Source organism: Corticium candelabrum, chromosome 18 (assembly GCF_963422355.1).
Source record: "Corticium candelabrum chromosome 18, ooCorCand1.1, whole genome shotgun sequence".
NCBI classification, from domain to species: domain Eukaryota; kingdom Metazoa; phylum Porifera; class Homoscleromorpha; order Homosclerophorida; family Plakinidae; genus Corticium; species Corticium candelabrum.
In genome coordinates, this window is record NC_085102.1 from 795,361 (window position 1) to 816,696 (window position 21,336).

The window sequence follows — 21,336 nt, forward strand, 5'->3', positions numbered from 1 at the left end:
GTATGTATAATGATGTTTATCTGTAGTGTTCCGTCTATAGGGCGGTTATAATATATTTATTTTGATACACATACACATGTACCCACCACTGTGGGTACACTCAAAACTAAAACTGTGGGTACACTCAAAACTAAAACTAAACACCAAAAAGTTCATGGTCATTACTGTCTAAAGCTAATCTACAAAACATTTTGAAATAATGAGAAAGATGTAGGGTTGACTTACGAAAAGAATAGAAACAAGACCATGTAAGAATGTGCTGTGACATCTTTCGTATATAGACTGAGTTAAAGTGTCTCTAATTAGAAAATGGTGCAATGTAAGGATGATGTATTGTTCAGTCAGTCTGTATATGCAACATGTCACAGCACACCCTTCCATGGTCTTGTTTCTATTCTTTTTCGTACGGCAACCCTACATCTTTCTAATTTTTTCAAAATGTTTTTAATACTTGTTTGCATTCTTTTCTGCATGCATGAGTGTAGATATGTGCAGCGGTAACAGTGAGGATAGAAATCGACACACTCCCCGTGTAGCACTCAGTACAGGAAACATGTGTTGGATTCAGTGCAAATGCAATCAGAAATTAGAGAGAAATGCTAGCGGTAGAAGAGCGGCTGCAATCAGCATAATGTCTTCAATCATTGGAAGCGTTGTGGAGGGCAACAACCCATACAGTCTACACAGGAATGGTGTGGGTGTGTGTTTGAATAAACTTGAAAGTGTAGCGTATGCGTCATTGAGAAATTTTATGCGGGGGAGGGGTTGGTCCCTTGAGAGGGGACCATGCACTCCAATGACAAGTTTGAGTAGTCATGGACATGCTCCATTCCAAACACAGAGGTTTGGTATAGAAATCAACTTTGCAGCATAAACGGTTGATACCGATACCCGCTCTTACAGAGACTGAACACAAACTCAACGAACGTTGGTGATAGCAACATCTTGCCATTGCAGGACCATAATTTGACAGACAGTTGTTCATGAAGATTTCTAACAGCTTTACTCACTGTCATATTCCCTTTAAAAGACAACCTTTGTGCAATAGCCTTAAAGGGGCAGTCCCACAGAAAAACAACCTAGGCTTTAAGAATAGCTTTTAACGAGAGAATTTGAACCGCGCTAGTTTTATGTCGTATTTGCCTCCGTTGTTGAACAAAAAAATCACTGCAATAAATGACGTCACTGATTTCAAAGTCAACAAAAGGTGTGCCTTCCGCCCAAACTAATGAGAAGCATTTAGTGGTAAGTGTGGAAAGTGTACCAGACATCCGTTTGTATTCTTGACTATGGCACTACAGTCGGACTCGCTGATTTCTCTTTCTGGCTTATACATAAAGGATGAGAGCTCTATCTCTTACCAGAGTGCCACAAATGAGATCAGCTGCTATGCTATCGTTCTTTGTTCGGCAAACAAACACCCCATGCACCCAACACAATGAACTACTAGCGTATACATAGGATGTATTGCAAGCAGAAGAACACGACTATAAACTAAAGGACGTACGTTAGCTTGCATAAATAACATGTGAATGTTCTTTTTCATTGTTATGTTTGTGTAGCGAGTAGGTAGAATGCACAAGAGTTTAGATCCTGCCGTCTAGAAGAGATCCGTGCATGAATCGTGACTACAATTTCAGTAGTCAACGCTGCTACTTCTGCCTAGAAACCCGAGTCAAAGTGGATACATAACTACCACTTACCAGGAAACGTTTCCCATTGCGTTATATGAAAGACACTCCTTGTTGTTGACTTTGAAACTGGGGTTTCAAGGTCCTTAAAAAGCAATCATTTTTAGTTCAACAACGGAGGCAAATTGGGATGTGCAACTAATGTCATTCAGATTCTCTCATCACGACCTATTTTAAAGCCTAGGTTGTTTTTCCGTGGGACTGCCCCTTTAATGATACCGTAAACCAAGAAATTTTCGGTGGAGATTTACTTTATTTATTTTTGGTATGACTTATGAGGTACTGTAAATAAATCTCTACCTAAATTTTGTGTAAGGAACCACAGCAATGTCCGGGACACATGGTATCGTCGTATACAGGACTTTATGCACTAACTTGGATGAAAAGTGCCTCAAGGCTGCTTGCAGCCCATGCAAGTCAGTGTACCTTGCCATACTTGCACGCAGTTCAGAGCTGTATTGCCGATACTGCAAACGAATTCTTTTGCTCTTGTTTGCGGCAGTCTCACACATACAAGCATCAATCTCTGAGGCGCATGCCACCGCCTCAGTTTCTGTCTCCTCAATGTTGGGGTCTGGAAGGCCGGCAGTTCTTGGTATTGGTAACTCGCCTCTTAAGAGTTGGATTTGCCTTCCCTAGCCATTTCAGAAGGCTTGTCATCCCACACACTTGCTAGAGCTGGCCAATTCAACAACACACGCATGTAATACGTAGTAGCATGCACACTCACACTCACACCTACTATTTTTTTTAGTAACGTCAAACTTGTAATGTCTGCAATTATCTACTACTAGTAGTACAGGAACTGCTGTGCTGTACATGCTAGCTGTGCTGAGCACAATTGCATAATGTCTACTTGCTGTCAACTAGTAAGTAGTTTATAGATATTCTGTGCATCCACACAGGAGTTTCAAGCATTCAACGACTTCGAAGTACCAAAAATTGATCGCTACCGAAATGGAATACATGCATTAAAGGTACACTCCGTTGTTTAGCGCTACGCCCCCGCAAACTTGATTGCATACTATACGCAATCAAGTTGGAAGGTTGGGCTGAACTACAGATATCAGAGCGTAGTCACCGTTACAAATAAGGAAAATGATTTCAAATTACACATCAAGGATTTGAAACGATTACAAATAAGGAAAACAAAAAGGAAAATTCTTTTTCTGGAACTGTCACGTTTGTGACGTTTGAAATCATCAGTTCTTCTACAACTTCTTGTACATTTTGAACAAACTATAGCATATTGTGTAATCCTAAATAATTGTTTCTTTTCTGTGTCCTTCTCTTGTTTTTTAGTAATCTGTTGTTTCTTCTTTGACTCAAAATTACTGTACAACTGTCATACCAAGTCTTTCTAACTTGAGCTGTCTCAAACCAATCTTTTTGCATATCAATTTCCTTTAGGTCTCTGTATTCTATCTTTCCAGCATAACTTCACATCGCAGGCGGTGTAGTCACAAGCGCACGCTAAGTGATACACCCCTTTTTCATCAAGCCGTTGTGAACGTTCTAGATGGTTTCCTGAGCGCACTATACCTGGTAAGTACTTCCAGTATCGATAAGAGTTGTTCTGTTGAAGTTGTAGTCTTATTGGTGGTTATAATCAAATTTGCGTATGAGGCCCTTTCTGGTCGAGTTTCTTCCTGTTTATGGGTGAGCATGATTTGCTGACAGTCTTGGGCATGTAGTTAAGTGGCACCTAAGTCATAAAGTCCTGGTTATTCCTGAAAACTATTCTGCGTTGTCAGGCAATAGTCTGATGAAGTTGCCACTTTCACGTTGTAAAGAAACACAGAACCCTCCACATTATTTGCAATCTGAACAGGATGTTTGCAATTTGTAATTTACAGTGCTATATGAAGATAGACTAACCTTGTAAAATAGTGTTGTTGCAGTACAAACAGCTGTTTGGAAATTGTGTGTTATTTGCATGCATGTGACCTGATAGATGCCAATTAAGTGCATGATGTATATATATATATATATATATATATATATATATATATATATATATATATATATATATATATATATATACTATCTACCGACTCATTAGGATGTAGGCCTGCAATGTAGGCAAAGCGGGTGAAAAAGTACGAGAATCATATGTATTTTAGTAGTGTAGCTGCAACATGTCTGAACGTCCAAGCGCCAACCATGGGTTGAAACAACACGAATGCAAACTTTGAACCTCCACCTAGTCAGACTTCAGTGAAGATGTAAACTACAGGACATTGTCAACCAGTAACAAAGACAGCACTACTTGCCATATTGACTGAGCACTTGTCTCCTAATGGTTGACCAGTAGATAGCTATGCAAAGCAGTGCAATAGACCTTTTCTGCGGGCATGGCACTAACGATGTCATCGCGGCTTACGGAACACTTGGGTGCTACTTTGATGTCTTGGCGTTTGTTAACCGCGTGAGTTTGTAGCGAAAGCGACCAGTTTTCTTTTCGAACTTTTACTAGCGCTATAGCGATGTATCGAATCAGGTAAGGCCTTATTAGGACCCGACTCTTGTGTGTTTTGCACCTTCTGCAGACATGAACAAATAATTTTCTGATCTCTGTCGTGACTCTGCCACGTCATTTTGAGTGTTAATGTAACATCGGGACTTGACAGACGTGAACTGTGGGTACAAACTTGCGTACGTAGTACGATATCGATTATATGTGTTCTGTGTGGTATACGCACTTACCAAATGGTTTGGTTTGCACCTCCTGAATACTTCCTAGAATGTGCGTCGTCTAGGGAATGACCGACTTGAAGAGGAAGTCTTTAGACAAGTCTGGTGGTATTCTTACTGAGAGGTAGGAAGGGAATGCATGATTTCATCTTGAGTTCTGACTGTGCAATGCACCATTTTGGGAGCTGCAGCAGGAATTGAAGGATAAGCAGAACTGCATCAAGTTACTTGAATGGCGAATGAGGATGGAAGGGAATTGAAGAGTTGAGGCAATTCAGGATAATGATGAAAATACCTTTTTATTACACAAGATTCTGCAGATAAATAATTTAAAATTTTTTTAAGATGTTAAAGTATGCTGCCAGTTCACTTAAATACTGGTCAAAGAGACATACAACATTTGCAGACAGCCAATCAAAGAAACAACATTCTCTTACCTTTGAATGAGTTTTTTCTAACTATAGTTCGTCTTCCTATGGGCCTAGAGATGAAACACCTTTCTCTTGTTCACAACATTTATCACATGAATCAACTTTCTGTATTATAGTTTGAATGACATCGATTGGTGGTTGCCAAGAAATACTCTACATTGAAGTCTACCACAATTCTTTCGAGAGATTTCTTTAGAAATGACTTGCATCATTGATGCAACAAAAATATTAATTAGCAGAACGACCTTCAGATAGGTGTTTGCAGTCATCTTTTTTTCTCAGGCTATAAACACCACCACACTGTTTAGGCATTGGTTGCAATACATGTATCTCATCTGCTCATGTCATGTTTGTATCACAACTATTTACTGGTGGCACCTCATACAGGAACTTACCAAGCAGTCTATTTAGAAATAAACTGTGTTAATTAATACAGTACAATTATTGTTAATGATATCAATTATTGTTTGTATATATTATATATGTCAATATATTGGCCTCACTATCATTCTGGTCTACTGTCACATGCTCCAGGAGACAACACACTGCCACTTGCTGTTCAACTTAATATTTATGGTGTACGAATAATACTCAATTACTCACAGCAATTCACCTGCTACCTACATTATAATGTCCAACACACACAAACACGTATCCTACTACGTACGCAAGTTTGTACCCACAGTTCGTGTCTGTCAAATCCCGATGTTACATTAACACTCAAAATGACGTGGCAGAGCCATGACAGTGATCAGAAAATGGTTGTTCATGTCTGCAAAAGATGCAAAACACACAAGAGTCGGGTCCTAATAATGCCTTACCTGATTCGATACATTGCTATACGCGCTAGTAAAAGTTCAAAAAGAAAACTGGTCGCTTTCGCTACAAACTCACGCGGCTGACAAACGCCAAGACATCAAAGTAGCACCCAAGTGTTCCGTAAGCCGCGATGACATCGTTAGTGCCATGCCCACAGAAAAGGTCTATTTGGTCTGATTCAGCTGATCATCTAAACATCTGAGGTACTTCTTATCACACTGGTAGTAATGTAAAACACAATCTTGTTGTCCACAATATCTTCAACATAATATTACCATACCAGTGCCTTTATATGCAGAAAGATTTTGTCACTAGCCAATCATTTCAAATCTTTAAACAAACTATTTGCTACCTACTGAAGCAGACAGTGCACTAATTCATAACATTAGAACTTCTGTATCTCAAGCTTGTCAAACAGATGCACATGAAACATTTGACTGTGAGATGTCGAAGTGAGGAAGCTTCTTCAGAGGGTGCTCCGTCATGTTAAGACATATGTCATGGCTCCTGGTCGGTGTGAAACCTGTTTGTTCTATTCTCGGTACTTTGCTGTCCAGTGTAATGTGTACATAGAGTCATAGTGTGTAGCAGGGTACAATATGGAAAATCAGACTATAGTCTGAATTATTCTCTGGGTAAATAATTAATAAATTAACATATCATCATCATCATCATCATCATCACCATCAGCAGCAGCAGCAGCAGCAGCAGTACCACAACCACCACCACCAACAACACCAACACCACCACCAACACCACCACCACCACTACCACCACCACAACTACCATTATCATCATCATCGATCATCATCATCATCATCATCATCAATAGTTCTCAAACTAATGATGTAAACAGTTCAATTCAGTCGCTATTTTGATTTCTTTCAGTGATTGAACAAGTCAACCATCTACTAATACTACAACTATTCACAGACACACGATTAATCATGTATTTGACAGGTTCAAATTGTTGACAATTCCTGTACTCATGCATGTAGCAGAAGAACTGGGGTTAATAATTATTATTAACGAAAACCTTTTTTGCTTCTATTCTATAGCAGCAACCAGGCAATAAAAAATCTTAAAGCTGCTGGAAGATCAACATGTTATACATAAGAATATCAAGCATGCTAGATCAAACTTCCTAATGAAGTAAGATTAACCAGACTACCTCTTGACAGAATGCCTACTGCTATAGAGAAGGAATTCAACTCAAGTCAGAAGAATACCGAAAGACGGCACAATTCCAATATGTCCAAATGAATGCAAAGAATAGGCAGAAACAATGTATTGCAACTTGGTAACAAAATGCATAGCTTTGCCTGCATCATGGTCCAGGATGGTATCATATGACAAGTTGGCAGTCCGTTTGGAGCAAATGCAGAATACTTTTCAGGGGTAACCAGGACTTTATGACTTTAATGCCACTTAACTAAATGACCAAGACTGTTAGCATATCATACTCACCCGCAAACAGGAAGAAACTCGACCAAACAGGTTTCGTAAGCAAATTTGACTACAACCACCAATAAGACTACAACTTCAACAGAATAACTCTTATCGATACTGAAAGTACTTGCCAGCTACACTGCACCCAGGAAACCGTCTAGAACGTTCACAACCGCTTGATGAAAAGGGGCGTATCGCTTAGTGCCCGCTCGTGACCTACACCGCCTGTTCACACCGTGAAAAGGTGTTTTTGTTAGTAACCGCGCCCAAAGAATACGTTTGGGCATCATAGACTCAGCCATTCTGCTAGTGTGCCCCAACCACAGTAGACGTTAAGCATCATTTCTTCTTTACACCACACACACACACACACACACACACACACACACACACACACACACACACACACACACACACACACACACACACACACCACACACACACACACATGCATGCATGCATGTGCACACGCACGTGTGCACACACACACACACACACACACACACACACACACACGTGCGTGCACACACACACACACACACACACACACACACACACACACACACACACACACACACACCAGCTAGTGCAATTAACTTACAGGGACTCCATTCAATCCAGGTTCACCTTGATCGCCTTTCTGACCAATAGGTCCCTATTGCCAGAAAAATAAACCTGTTTAATAATGTCAATAATGTCATTACTCTGAGAGAAAAGGTAGCTCTTACTACAGGCCCAACAGTGCCTTGAACTCCTTTCCAACCCTGATCTCCTTTGATACCCTGTTGACCACACCACACAAAGGTAAGAAACCTAGCTACTAGCACAAACAAATGATACAGCATTGGATACCTTCTCCCCTTGAAATCCCTTGTCACCTTTCAATCCAATCTCTCCCTTGTTGCCCTGAAACTCTATCCCAGTAAGTAGCTTACTGATCAGTCTTTTCAATACTACAAACCTTTCGTCCCATTGGCCCAACCTCACCCTTCTTGCCAGTTAAACCAATGACACCCTGTAATCCTTGCGATCCTTTGTCACCTAAACTACCCTAACAAACAGCCGCAAGTTGTGCCCACTTATTTCATATACACAATTGAATTGTTATCAAACCTTGGGACCAGGAATGCCTACTGGCCCTTCCAGCCCTGTGTACCCCTGTTAGGTTGAACTCAATCACAATGCAATGCTAGCTATGATTGTACACACGTTCTATCACTTACTCTTTGCCCAGGAGGTCCACGTTGTCCACGAGGACCAACTGGGCCACGAACTCCCTCTAGCCCTTGTAAACCCTGCAAACAATTAAAGTAGGCAGTTCGATTACTAAAGCATTACATGTAATACACTATGCATACTATAGCTACAACAACAATTGCTTTTTTGTGTGACATGCACTGACTATCACCTGTGCACAACAATTTCTGCAAGTCTCTTTCTATGATAAACAAAACCTCTACAGTGCAACAATAGTGCTTTTTCATCTCAAAGCTGTAGTCTTGATCTTTTATCCAGATGTATCATGCGTAAGTGAAGGACAGATGATCAAGTTGACTGTGGCCTCAGGAGTATGAAGTAGAGTTTCATATATAACGCAGAAAGTTGGCTATTTCAACTGCAATTTCAAAAGTGATTTGTATGCAAAGATTTGGTTGATTTGTGAAGAACAGAACTGGCAATGAAACAAATCAAGACAAGCTGGCAGAGACTTCAACTAGTTAAACCCTCCGTATGTAAAACCTTCATGCATCCGTGAGTTAATTCCTTGTGTGATTCACATAAAACAGCCGCTTCCGTGTGAGATTATCCTGATTTTCATGCGGAGATGAAGTCTGGATGTGGTTCTCATGAGAAGTTCATGCGGTACAGGCTATTCCGCATGATCTTCACATAAAATGTTTGTTCAAGCTCCGCATGACTAATTGAGCTCCGCGTCCGCACTTCGCATGAGAAGTTGAGGTTAACTTATGCTAAATGACTGATGTTGAGGGCTATATATTCCGCTGACTTGCCTTTTCTTTTCCAACTGCAGTGTAGACTCATCAATGTCCCATGTAGAGACCTTTTAGACATGTTCAAGTTCATTCAGTTGCCCACACTATCGCCAATGTAGGCGCCTACCAGACTAAGTCAATGAAATCTTCAACAGCACATGCTCTGTAACATAGACGCGGGAATTTTATATCTCCATACATGACAGCATGTCGGGAACCAGATGTCAGTGTTCTTTTACTTCTTACCATCGCTACGGAGTGAAAAACCCTGAATCAAAAGGTAATCTACGTGTACAAGTCTCTGCCCATGATCTTGCACACATGCACAATGCATGTATGACACCATAGAGCTCGCGTCTAACGGAGTGACACCCTAAATCGCTCACATGAAACACTAACCCTAGTGTACACTACTTTCTTTCAGACAGCTTTCCGTTATGACCTTGGAGAAAAGCTGCAGAGCGTACTGTTGTAGGCAGACGTAGCTGCTACATTCTGACAAGTACAACGAAAGAGGAAGTCACAAAGTCATCAGATGCCAACAACAGGAAACACTTGCATTGGACTCATGCGAAACTCCTACAACTGATGTACCCGTCGATCATGCGGATGCTCATGTGATCGAAGATCGTTCCATTCCTCATGCAAATTCATGGACGATTCCACAAGCGATTCCTCGTTCGATTCCCCGTATGATTCCTCATGCGATTCCACGTGCGATTCCTCATGCAATTCCTCAGTGTTTGCTCATGCGACTGCATGCTAGTCTCATGAGATACTCATGAAACGCTCATGTGAAACGCATGAAGATTTTACATAGGGCTAGCTATACCAAAAAATGGATATGCCAAAATGGTTTGACTAAATCAGCACTTTTAATTAACTAGCCAGTAACAGTACCATGGGAAAACAGCAATTATCTGTGAAGGAATTGTGTGACTATTTTGAACGCTTGAACGACATTGCCTTTATTAGAGATCTACTGTGTCTATATACTCGCATATGCATCACTCTAGGGATGAATTTTAAGATTCACACAGAATGTGCAAATTTGTACGTGTACCAGAAGCTTATGCAATAGTTGCTTACGTTTTAGTCATTCCTTTACAGAAAGCATATCGTTTGTCGATAAGACAACTACGTTCAGGGAGGCGGCCATAAGTTTTGCTCCAGTTGTCTGCATCAAACTCCATCTAACTTCACTGCAAAAGAGACATTTGATGGACTACGGACATATGCAGCTCAGAGAATCGGTAGAAGAAAAAGCAAACCGTGTTCCAGAAGATCACCATGAGTATCAATCAATTTTTACAATTTGAACAAACAGTGACTGTAGTTATTCTATGTCGTATTGGAGCTTTCTTTACATTGGAATAGCAGCATCATAAGAATAAACATAGGTATTAACTGCATGTCCCTGCCGGTTATATATCTGTTAGAATACTGGGTGAATACCAGATGGATTTGGCCATTATTCCGCTGTATACAAGTCCCGGACCAGTACCAATTAATGTAATTACAAGTATATAGTTCCAGCTGAGGTCACAGCAGAAATCCGACGGTATGCGCAAAAACCAAGGTCAAATTCACCTAAGTGTTCACAATGTCATACGCCTGGAATCCCTCCGTGATAAAGTCAGGATTACAGCGTATTGCCAGCCAGTACCACAGCGACCACTTCACATTGGGATGCTACATATATGCAAAATACCATGGTAGGATTGGATTCACAAACTATATGTTTGAAGGCAGCTGCTTCAAGTTCTAGAGCCAGTCGTTTCAAATTTTAATAAACTAACTGTTACAACTCAGAAATATCTTACTGTGTGGTGATTTAGAGTGACAACAATACTGTAGTATCCTAGTAACTAGTATCTTAGTAACTATAGATATTAATGACTGGTATTTTAGCAGTAATTATATTCACAAGGATTTGCGAGTTGTGGTAATCAACTTTGTGTGTTGTCTTCCCTCTATTGAGCAATTCTCTGTGTCTCCTCGCTCCAGATTGGTGCTGCAAACAGTTTGTGTTGCAGTAGAAGTAACTGGCAAAGTCGGTCTTAGGATTCAACTCATTTGAGAGACTTTGTAAATCTATTGGCTCTTTCAAAGAAGAGGAAAACGAAGACTCACTCCCTTAGACATTTTGACAGCTGGGTAAGGCAGTTCTTTTAATTTCTTGTGCAGTTGGCAGAGAACAATCATACTATCAATGAAGCAACTAAACGAAACCTGCTCACTAAGTGCCTTCATGAAGAGCTATGCCTTTGCCTGGAGAACGCTATTCTTCTGAAGGAGTTCAATGACTATACTATGGATAAACCGATTGAACAGGTTAGACCCTTTTTTTGCCGCAAAGTAAATGTAATGTAGAGTCCGTCTACATCGTCGAAAACAACAGCCGGATGAGTTGGTGCAGTTGTACTTTGATGGACTAAAGCAAATAGCATCCAACTGCCAGTTTACTGCTGCTGAGTATGATAGTCGCCTTCGCAATATATTTGTTGCTTGCCTATAGAGACGATCAGATGTTACAAAAGTTTTATGAAAAAGACGACTTACTTAGCAGGAGCCTGGAACAAGTTTTGGCAGATGCTTTAGTATTTGAAGGAGGTAAGGACAGTGTCTTAGCCACATGAGACAGTTATGCGTAATCAGTTCAATTCGTAGATAAGAGGCACACTAAAATTAGATCAGATAAAGGAAAGCCTAAAATAAGAAGAAGCTTCTGTTATATCTGTGGTGTCAAAGACCATTATAGTTTTGAGTGTTCCTTGAAAGATCATCGAAGATTATTATTCTGCCCGAAGTGTGACAGATACGGGCATCTAAATCTGGATGTCAGAAGTTTACCAGCTCGCAGAAACCAATCTTTTCAAAGCAATGAAGAGACAATAAAAGGAAAGTAGCTGAAGCAAAACGTTCAGAATCTAATGAAAGCAGTGAAAATAATTCGGACTCGTCAGAACAAGATATCGAGTCTGTGTGTAAAGAGGTTGCAATGGATGAAAACATCCATATCGCTGGAAACAAACTGGTCGTCAATGTTATCATTGAAAACAAAATGATTCAATTTCGAGTAGACACTGGCGCATATGTGTCATTATGTCGAGGTCTGGATTTCCGGGTTAAGGGTACAGTAGTCCTCTGACGAGCAACCGACTGTACCAGTATATGGCTGAGCGGTGTTGCTGTAAAAATCAATAGATTGTCTTCAACAGAAATTTGGCACTCCTTGGGAATTTACAAAGCAGAACGTGCATTGTCCATGACAGCACGTCTGTTTGTCGGACGAAACGACTGACCTGTAACTATACGCGCAAGGTGGAGACGAGTTACACGCTTAGCATCTTTGCTTACACAAATGCATTGGAAACCTTAGCTAAGACCAGTAGGTTGGGGTAAAACATCAGTATACAAAATGTTATCACGTGATGAGATATGTCATTACATACACCGGCCGAGGGTTTAGCACCGTCGTGCTTCTCTATTCAATAATGAATGAGAAGTCTTGGATAGCGTTGGGAAAACCAAAACTATCAAAGAATACTCAGAAACACGATGTACTTCAAAGGCACTATTTCAAAAACAGTACATTTCGACAATACTCCACCAATAACAGTGTTGTTCTATGTGAACCACGGCAAAGGATCAAATCTTTTAGGAATGAACTGGGTAAGAAAAACAGGTCTTTCTCAAGTATGTATTACATTTCTCACATCCTTGACCAGTCAACAAGTAACATTTTCTGTTGAAAGACTGTCGCAGTTTCAATGTCGGTTAACGCGTGTTCTAGACACATTCACAAATGTTTTTGGTGATAATCTTGGCTGTTGTAGTCAGTCAGTTAGCATCCATGTTTGACCTGATGCTGAACTCAAGGTTTTTCCTTATAGAAGACCATCAATTCATCTTCGGAAAAACATTGAAGCGGAATTACAAAGAAATAGGTAAATGAGATGTTTTGGAACCTGTTGATACAGCTTTATGTAGTCAAGTCATCTGGTACCATTAGAATTTGTGGGGACTTCAAGTCTCTCAATCGTTACTTGATAGTCGATCAGCACCCAATTCTGCTTCCAAGTGACTCATTTAGTGTACTGATTGGTGGTAAATTTTTCACATAATTAGACCTATCTGATACTGATAATCACCTTAAAGTTGATGAGGACAGTCAACGATATCCTGTGATCAATACACATAAAGGCCTTTTAGATATCGTCTGGTCGACTTCCCCTTGGGATTAGCTCTGCACTGGCATTGTTACAAAGAATTATGGATAAGGTGTTGAGTGGATTGAAAGCAACTGCAACGATATCACTATGAGAGGCACCACTATGATGAAGAGCACCTTCAAAATCTAACTAATGTTTTAGAACGTTTGCGAGAAAATGGTATTCGTTTGAAAAAGTCAATTCTTTCAAGAGTCTATTGAGTACCTTGGACACATCATATTCTGAAGGCATTCGCCCATCTGACACTAAAATTCAAGCGATTCAACACATGCCAACCCCACAAGACGTTTCAGAAGTGAGACCGTTTTTGGGAATGGCAAATTACTTCAGCAGATTCTTCCCAATGATGTCTGAATATATGGCTCCGTTCATAGAGTTACACAGAAAAGATGCCCCATGGGTTTGGAGTGCCATGACCCAATTTGCATTCGATCAACTCAAGCAACTGCTTATGAAATTGCCAGTTCTAACAATGTATGACCCAAACCATTCTTTGTTTGGCTTATGATACGAGTGAAAGAGGCATTGGCTGCTGCATATTCCATTTTCGTCCTGATGGAAAAGAACGACCCATTGCATATGGTTCTAAACTTTGTCTAAAGCCGAAAAAAATTATTCGCAGATTGAGAAAGAAAGTCTATCAATTGTATTTGGCACTCACGTGATTATTTGTTGTGAAGAAAATTCATTTTAAGAACTGACCATCGTCCGCTGACTACTATTTTGATAGCACTAAAATTACAATTACAATGAGAGCTAGTAGTCGTTTAGCAAGGTGGGCTCTGTTGCTGTCACAGTATGATTATCAAATTGAATATCAGAGACCTACTAATCATGGTATGCAGATTGTCTATCTCGCTTACCTTTGGCGCAGGATGACGATATAGACTCTAGTCTTAATGGAGAGGACAAAACGAAATCCTACATTGCTTCAATGGAAATGAAAATCCTTTAATTAAAACTGGCTCAATCCACTATCATCAACTTCTAAAGCATACTGAAAAAGACCACAATCTTCAAAAGGTTGTTAGATATGTTCGCCATAGTTGGCCATACAAACTGAAAAGATGCTGTGTCTACATCAACTGTCTCTGAGCAATGGGTGTGTTTGCTAAAGCATGACAATGGGATACGCATGGTTGTGCCATCTGCAATTCGCCATCTTTTGTTACAACAGCTTCATAGAGCACATGCTGGAGCTGAGAATGAAAAAAACTTGCTCGACGATATGTATGGTGGCCAGCAATAGACCAACAAATCGAAGCCATGGTTCGTAGATGTGATGTTTGGCGCTTTATTGTAACAATCTTTCACATCCTTGGCAGTTCCCTGATTACCCTTGGTAGAATTTGCATTTGGACTTTGCTGGACCTTTCCAAATTAGATGTGGTTAATTATTGGCCATTGACGCTCATTTGAAATGGCCAGAAGTTGTTAAAATTCAAAATGGGGCAACAGATACCATTGCCGCCTTAAGTCGAATGATTGGAATACCTCGACAAGTCGTAACAGACAACAGTCCCTAATTCGCATCGAAAACATTTCAAGAATTCTGCAAAATCGAATGGGATATTTCATTCACAAAATCCACCGTATCATCCACAATGTAATGGCCAAGCTGAGCAATCTATTCAATCATTCAAGAAGGCAGTGCGCAAAAGACTGGAAGAGCAAAATGCGAAACTAGATGATGTCGTTGATCAATTTCTGTCTGCCTATAGGAATACTTGTCATCAGACGACAGAAGAGACACCAGCTAAACTTCTTCTGGGACACCATCTACGATGTTCATTAGACTTTCTTTTTCCGCCTTCGCCTACCAGTACTCTGGAAACATCATTGAAAAGAAAAGTGCAAAAGTCACAAGCAAAGCAGAAAGAGTGTTATGATTATAGGTCAAGACCTCGAAACCTTCTCAAATTGGAGATAACGTTTTACTTCAACAAACAAAAAGGTCAAGAAAAACTAAATGGAGGCCAGCTACAGTTACTGGAATTTTTGACAAACAGTATAATCTGTGAAAATAAATGATCAGGTTATAGAACGAAAAGTACACATTGATCAGCTGCAAGCAAGACCTATAGACGTAAGAAGACAGTCACTGGTTCTTGGTTTTGATGAACATTTTACGAAACCATGCACAAGCAATGTGTCTCTATTACAACAAACTTCCTAGCGAGAGCAGTTCATAAGAAAAGGCCGCACACGAACCGAGACAGATTTCCACCAGGTCTACGAAAGGACAGCTGCCTAGATGATATGGTGAATGGGTATGACTGGAGATAATTTGAGTTTGCTATTTTATGTTATTGTTTAGGAAGAGAGGATATTGTAGCATCTTGGTAACTAGTCCTAGTAACTATAGATATTAATGACCAGTACTTTCGCAGTCATTGCATTCACAACAATTTGCGAGTTGTGTTAATCCACTGTGTGTTGTCTTCCCTCCTATTGGGCAATTCTTTGTGTCTCCTCTCTACAAATACAACACTTACTACATGCACTAGATTAAGTAGAAAAAAATTTCCTGATAAGCACGTGCAACAACGTATACACATAAACAAACTACACCAATTTTGTACGTGGTGGTGCACATAACTCAAGGCATTTCTCATCAAAAATTTCAACTACATTAAAACAATACCTGAATTCCTATAGATCCTTTTGACCCCTTTTCACCAATTTCACCTTTTAGACCCTGTAAATGTCACCCTCCTATGTTAATTGTAAAGGCATTGCACAGAACATTAAAAAGTACTGGCAGGCCTGGAAATCCTCTCGCTCCCTTATCGCCTTTATGGCCACGTTCACCCTTGTCACCAACTTCTCCCTGTTAATAGAAAACTGTTTATCACTGCTGTTACATAATCCTAATACTATACCTTTGAACCTTCACTGCCATCTCTTCCAGGATCCCCTCGAGTTCCCTAATAGTAAATCAACAAGAACTCAACAAATATATGTATAGATATGTATATATATATACTATAGCCAATTACTTTAGCACCCATCGCACCAGGTGCACCAAATGAACCCACTGGACCTCGGACACCTTCAGGACCTAGTGGACCCTGCATTTAACAATACTAGTCAATACCGGTAAACAGAACACCTGCCTCTCAACTCATACCTGTTCTCCAGGTGGGCCAGCATGACCAGGCTCACCTATTGCACCCTATAAAATCAATCAATGCAAACACACTATAGCAACATGCAGGTATGCTGTAATATATACCAGTAGATACATGTATAAAATGCACACAAATTGACAATAGAGATTAGCCAGACACAAAACCTACAATATCCATCGTTCGTAAATTTCAACTACATTTCTATTGCAAACAACTAACTAAACATTGACACTCACATGCACTGCACACTGTCGTAATTTATATTAAATGCAAAACAAGAACTCTACAACTACTAAGTGCTGCTTCAAAGTACGTCTTACCCATTTAGGTACATGCTAAAATGTTGTAAACGCTAGCACATGAGCCTATCCATACAGTTATTGCCAACTTCACAGGCACACAACACATATGCACTTTACTTAATTAAGCATGTAACTTTCCTAGGTTTGTAAAGAAGACTGATGCAGTAGCATGTCAATGTCATTATTTGAACAAAGTTCACAATCACTTTATTTCATTTAATGACATCCTGACAAAGTAGGCAGCAGTCTCACCAGTGCTCTGTTGTCACATGCAGCATCCTGGAGATCAACTCTCTCTGTCAGTTGGCTAACTTCTTGTAATTACTGCTGAGATACTGTTCCAATTGTCTGCTCATTTTGTGTGTGTGTGTGTGTGTGTGTGCGCACGCACGCGCACGCACGCGTGTGTTTGTTGAACTACACCAACAACAGTAGTTTCACAAGTGAATTCTTTTTAAATGTGACAGAACTGTATGATAATGACTAAATGGTATGTGAATAAAGATGAAACATTTACAGGTGTCTGTAATTACTGTAATCCTTGAAATTTTAGTAAGTGATTTAATTCGTGCATTTTGTAAATGAGAAAGTTATGAAATTCAATAGCATACAATTTTTTTAGTAACACTGAACTTCGGCTAGAAAAGCGAAAGTGCACACACGATGTCATTAAAAAGCAAATTTTCCTCTGAGAGTGACTTAATTACCACTAATTAGCAGTACTAACACATGACATATAACTTACCAAATTTTCTCCCACATGAAGTGCATGCAATCAATGCAAATTTACAAAAGTTGATTACTTACTAAAATTTCCATGATTACAGTAAAAACAACTATGCCACAACAAGAACAAGTAAACTAAGCATGAATGAATAGCTAGACGAGACAAATGCAAAACCAAAGGTGTGTTTATACACAGTCACTGAAACAGACTTAATAAGACGACTTGACAAAGCAAGAGAACTTACTAGTAGTGGTTAAGGCTGTTTCTATCATGCACTGTCACGCTACCAAAAGTAAGTCAACTTACAAGGCATGCACATCACAAGCAAGCCTCTTTCAGGACTTTGCAGAAACACCTCTGTTGTATATAATTACAGTTCATTTCTACAAATGTTTTGCTCTCTAGTAATGCATCTTCAGGCCTGCTTCTGGTAAAGAAGCGTCAGAACTAACAAAATATTGAACAATTGATAACATTACAAGTGGATATGCTACCACGCACTACTTCCACATGATCATGTGATGTCACTGAACTTAGGGTGCATTTCTTTTGCCTCTTCTGCTCTTCTGGAAGAGGTCAGAAGAGTCACGCGACCTCTTCTGGTTGTTTCTTTTGCTTCTCCCCCCTTCCTCTAAAGTGTTAGAAGAGGCACGAGACCTCTTCTGGCTCTTCTGGTTGAAAGGCGGAAGAGGCAGAAGAGAAGAGGTCTCGTGACTTGTGAGACATGCGCATTAAAAACGCGCGTATTGATGGAGCCGTACGAGCGTCCTTCGCTTCCATTGCTTTGGAAACCAAGTGGTCTTCCAGCAATATCAAGTCCCACAACTACAGCTGCTGCTAGTGAGTGTTCTCCAAGGACCCCTCTAAGGAACCAGAACGGAGACAACGGTTGTAAAAGTCGCCTCTTCGAGTAGAGATCCAATTTCTTTAGTGAAAACCTTATTTTGCTAATTAATTTCACAACTAGAGTACGTCTGGACGTGTAAACTATTAATGCGCATGCTCAGCTCTTCTTGGTCCTCTTCTGGTCATTTCTTTGGCTTGGCTCTTCTGATCAGACTGCGCATGATCGACCTCTTCTGTTCTCTTCTGACACTTCTATTCCAGAAGAGCAGAAGAGGCAAAAGAAATGCACCCTTACCTAATACCCCATTTACACGAGCACACATACCGATCCAAGCCATGCCACACGGCACAACCCAGTATTCCAGCCCAAGTTTACACGACACACTCTGTACAAGCGAGCCACTGCTGTTAATGGGCATGTCATTAACCTGTGTTAGCTACTTGAGATTGACATAGCTCGAGTTAGCTCACGTTTTCAATGGACAGAAGCCACGGTGCTCATGTTATTTTCTCTATGGCTTTATAAAAGTCATCTCGAGAAATGCGTAGGCCATACGTTGTCCTATTCATACGAGATGTCGTACTATTCGTAGGAGAGGTAGGTCTATAGGAGACGTAGGTCTATCGCCAGGCGACAGCTACAGAAACAGAGTTCAAAAGATTCGTTTCTTGCACATCTTGGTCGCTCCACAATCGGATAAGACACAGCTACAGTCTGTCTTGCTCTACTCCATTGTACCATTTTTCTATTCATTTATTTATTATCTGCGTCGCACACAGCACTGGTGCAAATAATTAATTTATGACACACACACACACACACACACACACACACACACACACACACACACACACACACACACACACACACACACGATAACATAATATTCAGTCAATCAAAACTAAATAAACTACTCAGTGTATAACAGTGTAAATGAGTCGGAAGAAACAGGCAGTAGTATGTATTGTCAGCTGCTTCGAATCATGCCTACTGTAAGCAACTCCATTCAGGAATCTCTCATGAGCATTCGCGACTTGTTTTCCAGCACGCTATGCATTTACACAAACTACTTGACCTGAGCCATTCCGTGTTGGCCCGGCTAGAAATACCAAGCCGAGCCAAGCTGGCATGGCTCGGCAACGTTTACATGTACCATAGAACCGAGCCAGCACAGGCTAGCTCACTCACAAGTGCTCGTGTAAATGAGGTATAAGAAGAAAGCCAAAGCACATGCTGAATTGCTTTGCCTCAAGCCAAACATGCTAAATTTCTCTAAAAAAAGATTCACATCCAACAGTACCATGCAGAATCCAATTGCACATTCAGATGTAACATCCCAATTGTTGACCACTTTCCAATTAACTGCCACTGTACCTACTAGCTGAATAAATACAGAGGAGATTGATTAATTAAGAGGAGATTGATTAGTTAAAGAAATGAGGTTGGATTCAAACTACATGTCAAACACACATTGTGGCTTTGGTTTGCATTACAAACTAAGTCAACACACAATGCCCACTTCCTTTCTCTAACATATAACACATGTAAACACAAGATAATTTAGCAACTGTCCTCTAACAATAAATAGTTGTACATCCATTACACCTGCAAGAGAATTAAAACTCAGCACTAAACATCTCCAGTTGATATACTTGATGTACCCCTACTCTGTTTACTTGAAAATCAGTATTTGTAATTCCACACATGTCAAATATACTGCAAACCAGAACAAGTTAGGATTTCAAAATCAGTTACATAATTATGCGTAATTCTTCCATACAAGGAGTCATGCAGGTTTCATAATTGGCGGCATCACCCAGTTTCCCTGTGTAGGTGTAAATAGACTACAACGAGCTTCCAACTAGAACCAACTACTTCCGTTCACAGATCCAGTTTCACCATACAATGTGGTTTGTTAAAAAGACAAACCCAGCTGCTGTCTACCTAGTAACTACGTACTATAGCTGCCAACCTTCTCTGTACTTTCTAACTGGCTGCCTTTCTTTTCAAACGGCGTTTTGATGTAATTAATTTATAGTAGTCTGATTAATTACTGATAAGTTTGGGTACTGTCAACAGCATGCAAGGAAGAAGCTATTCGCAACAGAGACCGACACACAGTCTTTACAGCATGCACATTGCCCAGATGAGTCATATGGCTGGGTCTTCATATTCAGAAATATCAGCTCCTCATCTAGTCTGCCAAAGCAGCCAAAACAAACACGTACGTACAGGTACACACCCGATTTCCCTTGGTACACGGACAAGAACGGGTCGTTGGCTCTACTCCAGGCCTAAAAACCGAAAAGGTCGAAACAGTAGCAGTCGTTGCGCTCACATTACCACCATCAGTCCTGCCAAGAAACACGCACATTACCACCAAAGGCGTTGCAACGGAAACTGCATTTCAAACGTACAATAGGTGCTAGACAATATGCAAGAAGGTCCGCACGTAGCCTAGTACGAATACACAAAAACTGTGCCATAGTCTCAGTAATTGCAAACGAGCACATGCAGGACTTCCTATTTGAACGTATGCAGCACATCGCCCGTACAGCAAGCTTGTCTTGCTACAATATGTTAGCTGTCGTTCTGCAATCTTACCTGGGACTCTGAGAATTTGTTGCAAGTAAAGATGATGAAAATGCAAGCAAGAAAAGAAAAGACATTATCGTGACGCAGCTCGCACGAGATGCGAGGGCTACAGAGCTTGCATGGTCACGTGCACAATATTAGCGCATACGGGTCTGGAAAACAAGCTTCACATTGTGTGTCTATGAGCTAAAAAATAAAAATAAACATTTTGAGAAAATGATGGGTATGTAGGGATGGGTATGTACTTAGGGCGCGTTTCTTTATTCTCTTCTGCCTCTTCTGAAGAGACAGAAGAGATTCATTCTGCTTCATTTCTCTATTATCGGAGGTGTCAGAAGAGTGGTCAGAGGTGTCGGAAGAGTGGTCAGAGGTGTTGGAAGACTCTTCCGCCTCTTCCAGAGGTCGAGAAGTGACGGAATAA

At 40.4% G+C, this 21,336-nt stretch overlaps 1 protein-coding gene across 1 annotated transcript; it reads right to left on the minus strand.

The window, feature by feature from the left end:
- Positions 1 to 7,635: 7,635 nt before the first annotated feature.
- Positions 7,636 to 21,045, minus strand: LOC134193964 (collagen alpha-1(XI) chain-like). Its single transcript, XM_062662839.1, has 13 exons — positions 20,925 to 21,045; positions 20,563 to 20,674; positions 16,444 to 16,488; positions 16,313 to 16,384; positions 16,196 to 16,240; positions 16,072 to 16,143; positions 15,958 to 16,011; positions 8,308 to 8,379; positions 8,198 to 8,242; positions 8,046 to 8,135; positions 7,937 to 7,990; positions 7,813 to 7,866; positions 7,636 to 7,739 (listed from the first exon to the last, which is right to left on the minus strand). The coding sequence occupies exons 1-13, from the start codon at positions 20,987 to 20,989 to the stop codon at positions 7,677 to 7,679; spliced, it is 843 nt and encodes a 280-aa protein (XP_062518823.1). The 5' UTR covers positions 20,990 to 21,045; the 3' UTR covers positions 7,636 to 7,676.
- Between the last annotated feature and the right edge of the window lie 291 nt (positions 21,046 to 21,336).